Source organism: Haliotis rubra, unplaced genomic scaffold (assembly GCF_003918875.1).
Source record: "Haliotis rubra isolate DU_JTF1 unplaced genomic scaffold, ASM391887v1 Scf1516, whole genome shotgun sequence".
In the NCBI taxonomy this organism is placed as follows: domain Eukaryota; kingdom Metazoa; phylum Mollusca; class Gastropoda; order Lepetellida; family Haliotidae; genus Haliotis; species Haliotis rubra.
In genome coordinates this window covers 65736-71735 of record NW_025765466.1, presented here as the reverse complement: position 1 = coordinate 71735, position 6000 = coordinate 65736, and the positions used below count along the sequence as shown (strand labels likewise).

General features: G+C 43.6%; 1 protein-coding gene across 1 annotated transcript in view; it reads left to right on the top strand.

The window, feature by feature from the left end:
* The first annotated feature begins 1809 nt into the window (after nucleotides 1-1809).
* Nucleotides 1810-6000, top strand: part of LOC124270425 (ras-related protein Rab-8B-like) — a 36325-nt gene continuing 32134 nt past the window's right edge. The window contains exon 1 of the mRNA XM_046705461.1: nucleotides 1810-1934. Coding sequence (XP_046561417.1) covers nucleotides 1820-1934 — 115 coding nt within the window. The 5' untranslated portion in view covers nucleotides 1810-1819. The remainder of the gene's footprint in view (nucleotides 1935-6000) is intronic.

The window sequence follows — 6000 nt, the reverse complement described above, 5'->3', positions numbered from 1 at the left end:
TATTCGCAAAGGAATATGGAAATGATAGTTTTCAGTGTTTTCCCGTAGAAACAAACTAAATCATATTCCGCGCATATAGATGGCCTTACGTTATGGAGTTAACTGGGCGCAGTGCCGCAATATATAGGGTTTTACGAAATTGTGGACTGTTGATCGCAGTTCTGGTCGTTGTTGAGTTGTCACAACATATTGTTGAACTCGAATACTGGCAACATGCTGCTATGGTGCGTGTGTCTGTGTGTCTGTGTGCGTGCGTGAATCCGGGCCTTCGGCGTGAAGAGCGAACGCTTAAAGCACTATGTGCGTACATATACGTGACCGAATATAAACACGTGGATTTCTCCTACGGGCCTACTTCTATGGACCAGTTTCCTGCTGCTTCTATTACTCCTACGGGCCTGCTTCTATGGACCTGTTCCCTGCTGCTTCTATTACTCCTACGGGCCTGCTTCTATGGACCTGTTCCCAGCTGCTTCTATTACTCCTACGGGCCTGCTTCTATGGACCTGTTCCCAGCTGCTTCTATTGCTCCTACAGGCCTGCTTCTACGGACCTGTTCCAAGCTGCTTCTATTGCTCCTACAGGCCTGCTTCTATGGACCTGTTCCAAGCTGCTTCTATTGCTCCTACGGGCCTGCTTCTACGGACCTGTTCCCAGCTGCTTCTATTACTCCTACGGGCCTGCTTCTATGGACCTGTTCCCAGCTGCTTCTATTGCTCCTACAGGCCTGCTTCTATGGACCTGTTCCCTGCTGCTTCTGTTGTTCCTACGGGCCTGCTTCTATGGACCTGTTCCCTGCTGCTTCTGTTGTTCCTACGGGCCTGCTTCTATGGACCTGTTCCAAGCTGCCCCCATTGCTCCTATTGGCCTGCTTCTATGGACCTGTTCCCAGCTGCTTCTATTACTCCTACGGGCCTGCTTCTATGGGCCTGTTCCCTGCTGCTTCTATTACTCCTACCAGCCTGCTTCTACGGACCTGTTCCCAGCTGCTTCTATTACTCCTACGGGCCTGCTTCTGTGGACCTGTTCCCAGCTGCTTCTATTGCTCCTACGGGCCTGATTCTATGGACCTGTTCCCAGCTGCTTCTATTGCTCCTACAGGCCTGCTTCTATGGACCTGTTCCCAGCTGCTTCTGTTGTTCCTACGGGCCTGCTTCTATGGACCTGTTCCCTACTGCTTCTGTTGTTCCTACGGGCCTGCTTCTATGGACCTGTTCCCAGCTGATTCTATTGCTCTTACAGGCCTGCTTCTATGGACCTGTTCCCAGCTGCTTCTGTTGTTCCTACGGGCCTGCTTCTATGGACCTGTTCCCTGCTGCTTCTGTTGTTCCCACGGGCCTGCTTCTATGGACCTGTTCCAAGCTGCCCCCATTGCTCCTATTGGCCTGCTTCTATGGACCTGTTCCCAGCTGCTTCTATTACTCCTACGGGCCTGCTTCTATGGGCCTTTTCCCTGCTGCTTCTATTACTCCTACCAGCCTGCTTCTACGGACCTGTTCCCTGCTGCCTCCATTGCTCCTACGGGCCTGCTTCTATGGACCTGTTCCCTGCTGCCTCCATTGCTCTGCTTCCATTGCTCCTACGGGCCTGCTTCTGCAACTATCAACCACACATTACATGCGGCGCTGTTAACGCAGGACCCCCGTACTTACTATTATATCAGTGCATCAGCCCAACGCACCACTAGTATCACACATCGAAGGGGCGTGCAAATTTAGTTCCGTTTGGTGAGACTTTTGACAGAACAACGGTACGTGCTATGATGTCACTATGGCAACAGCAGGTCACTGATGGGGATGAGACAGTCACTTGAGACAAGATGGAGGCTGACCTGACCTATGATAAACCCTATAAAATTTTGATGATCGGAGATTCAGATGTCGGCAAACAGGAGCTGATGCTTCACTTCGTCAAAGACAACGACCGAAAAGTTGGTAAGTGGGATGGCGTCTCATTTGTGTGTGGAAGACGTGTTGTTGACTCGTCACAACATATTGTTTAACTCGAATACTGTCAGCATGCTGCTATGGTATGTATAAGTAGCAGGGTGGTGGCTATACCTCTGACTGAGTTATGACCACTTAAGTATCACCCTCTCATACCACACACACACACACACACACACACACACACACACACACACACACCGGACACACACACACACACACACACACAGTATTGTCATATACCTCTATATATATACATTGTCATCCACATCATCATTATCATCATTTCATACTGTTTGCATTATATGTTGTCCTTGTCTGCAGCTGAATGTCAGCCCACTAACATCTTCTATCTTGAGTACCCTTGTAGCAGCCTCTGAGTTCTCCAGCTTCCCCTGGACTTCCCCTTCTCTATTTTAGACACTTACACCACTTAATGTAACTGTCCAGCATCTGACTTCCTTTGACACCTGTCAGATGCTACCTGTATTCTGATTGGCTTTTTGGTCCACCCCCTCACCCCCCCCTCTCTGAACTCCCTTCCTCACCTGCCCTCCTCATGCATTCTGCATGAACTGCAGGAGGGAGGTTCTCTCTTTTCAGGTGAGAAAGATTTCAATATTCTTATCTTTCTTTACTTTGTTCTGTAAACAAATACTATTCATTAAAGGTCATCTCACAACTTCATAATTGTAAAACATATTTAATTAAAATATTATTTCATACATTTATCTAAATATTTACCAGTTACTGCATATTTTGTAACTCTGACTGAACACGTGGCCTTCAACCATGTGATTCAGCCATTTAAACTACATGTATTTGCCTTAAATTATACATTTCTGCATGAACTCTTATAGGAGGGAGGTTCTCTCTTTTCAGCCTTCCTCCCCAACTTTCAACAAAATAAACTTCATCAAGATCTGCTCTTGTCATGACTAGCAGCCCAGTGGCTGGACACTCTCTCTCTCTCTCTCTCTCTCTCTCTCTCTCTCTCTCTCTCTCTCTCTCTCTCTCTCTCTCTCTCTCTCTCTCTCTCCCTCTCTCTCTCTCTCCCTCTCTCTCTCTCCCTCTCTCTCTCTCTCCTCCGCTCTCTCTCTCTCCGTCCCCCTCTCTCTCCCTCTCTCTCTCCCTCTCTCTCCCTCCCTCTCTCTCTCTCTCTCTCTCTCTCTCTCTCTCTCTCTCTCTCTCTCTCTGTGTATGTGTGTGTATATGTGTCTGTGTGTGTGTGCGTGCGTGCGTCAAACCGGGTCTTCGGCGTAAAGAGCGAACGCTTAAAGCACCAGGTTACCCCACCGCCCCGTATACGTGTGTATGTATGTAGTATGTATGTATGTATGTATGTATGTATGTATGTATGTATGTATGTATGTATGTATGTATGTATGTATGTATGTATGTATGTATGTGTTCGTGTCCTTGCGCGCTTATGAGTATATGCGTACATATACGTGTCCGAATATAAACACGTGGATAAGTGTACATTTGTGCGTGTGCGGAAGCGGACGTTCCTTGTCGATTAAATGAGTAGCCTTAAGAAATTACTGCACTGTTAACAATGCCACTAGATAGTAAAACAATCATTTTCCCATAGTTTTGAAGTGTTTAGAGCCTCAACATGTAAGGTTTCGTTTAACGCAATAAAAGTGTTTAGGGTCTAAATATTTTACTGTTCGGTGGGGTAGCCTAGTGGTTAAAGCGTTCGCTCGGCACGCCGGCTTTGCATCTCAACGTGAGTACAATGTGTGAAGCCCGTCGTTGCATTGCCGGTGTGCTGCTAAAAGCCGTGGAAAATAATACTCACTCAGCCACCTCTAAACATTTGAAAAACAAACAAATCTCTTTATCTTTTTGTATAAATATTGCACCAAGATCGTGGTTTATTTTGTTGCTTGGAGCCGTGTTTGGAAGGTCTTTAGACAGTGCAGCAAGCTCATTTCAGGTGTTTAGACAATGGAAGTGTTTATGTACAACACGCCAAATGTTTACTCCGCTCAGGATTATAGCACATTGCCAAACATGTCGTGCAAGCCAACAAAAGTACTAGAATCTGTACTTTACAAAGAAAGTGTAATCCCAAACATAACATATGTTACATGGCGTGCAGGTATTTACATTTTACATATATACGTTGTTTGAGAAATATTCGCAGAGGCACATAGAAGGGCGTGTGTTGATTGGTCAAGTGGAGACAACACCTGATGTGCCGGTGTTACATGTATATGTAGCAGTAGGGCTGCGCAATATAACCGGTTTACCGGTAGTTACCGGTTCAGACATGAAAACGATACGTGTTTCGATACGCTGATCGAAAACCGGTATTTTGACATGCATTCGGAAAACTTCGTAACACTCGGAAATCTTCGGATATTTCCGTTTTATTAATCGTTCTATTCCCTGTTTCATTAGTGCCAAATGTTACTTACATTTATATTTTGTCATGATTAAAATTTTTATAAAAGGTTAATCAATCATAGTGATTTTGTTGTGTTTTTGCTTATAATCAAGCATTAACTCGATTATAAGTAGTTTTTGTTAAAAAATAATCCTTGCAATATATTGCAATACATATCGCAATATATGCTTCCGCATCGCAATATATCGCAATATGAAAATTCTCTGCAATACCCACCCCTGTGTAGCAGTCCATAACCTATGCAATAAGAGAGACCGGTCAGACTGTAAATAATGGGAAATGGACACACTGTCGACAAAACGCCATCTGATGGTGCATTAGTGTTGACAGTTAGCAGGTCACAAACAGCGGCAAGTAGTGGGCAGTAAATGAAACATGTACGTGAGTGAGTGAGTGAATGAACTGACACTTGTGTGACCATTCAGTATTTAGTTTGAACCTTTTGCATCATGTAATAAGTGAAAACGTTAGAATATTTATCATTATGATCACGTCACCTGAAAGGGGGTAGGCAGTGAGTCCAAAACAAGCTCTTTCAGTAAACATGAAGGGGGGAGTCACTTTAACAAGCAATTGTAGTGTCAAATTGCTTTTTTATGCACTTTAATATCTACGTTTGATTCTAGTGGACTTCTACCTTCCTCAAACCAGGGATAATCTACAGTCTTCTATTCTCCCTGCTCAAACACATAAAGTGTTTCTTGCATATTTTGTTTCATGAAGTTTGTAATGCATTTATTGCAGATCTTTCGTTTTGGGGGCTAACCAAGATAAAAAGTGAATACAAATGGAAATGGTGAGGCTGGAACAGAGCAAACCCAGTTTGCGCGAGGTTGATAGATTATATGTAGAAAAACAGAACATAAAAACATCTGAACTGTATCATTTTCTAGGTGCTGCCGACTACATTTTGACCGACCCTCGTAATATAGGATGCACTAACATTCACCACATTTCATATATGTTTTGCAATTTACAGAATACTTCAAATTCTCAGTAACACCAGGGATAATCTATTCTCCCTGGTAACACCTGCAGTTTGAAAGCACACGATGCGTATCATCAAAGTCTAGAATATGTGGCAAGTCTAGAATATGTGGCAAGTCTAGAATATGTAGCAAGTCTACAATATGTGGCAAGTCTAGATTACCAGTTTCTGAAAATGATACCTTGCTTCGAGTCCCCACATTGGTACAAGGTGTGAAGCCCATTCCTCGTGTCCCCAGTCGCCATATTGTTTGAATATTGCTAAAAGCAGCGTAAAACTAAACTCACTCACTCATCTATGTATTATATGATAAAACAGAGACAAACTCACTCACTCACTCTTCATAAATATCCAGCGAACTTCATCAGAAAGGTTATATACCTTTGTCACATCAATGCTTAACATTTGATATTTCTTTGGAAAACAGCAATACATATATCTCTGATTACATGTGAGCTATTATTGAACCTTTACGTACAATATATTAAACTGTAACGTTCGTTTATGCACTTGGCCTAAGGCCTTTCTATTGAATAAAGATATTGAAATTGAACTGATATGTCTAAGAACCCGAAAGACCTTCAATCAAGTAGTTCAATCTGATCCCAATACTTCGGTAGGCTGTGTTGGGGTGAAGTCAGTGTATGAAA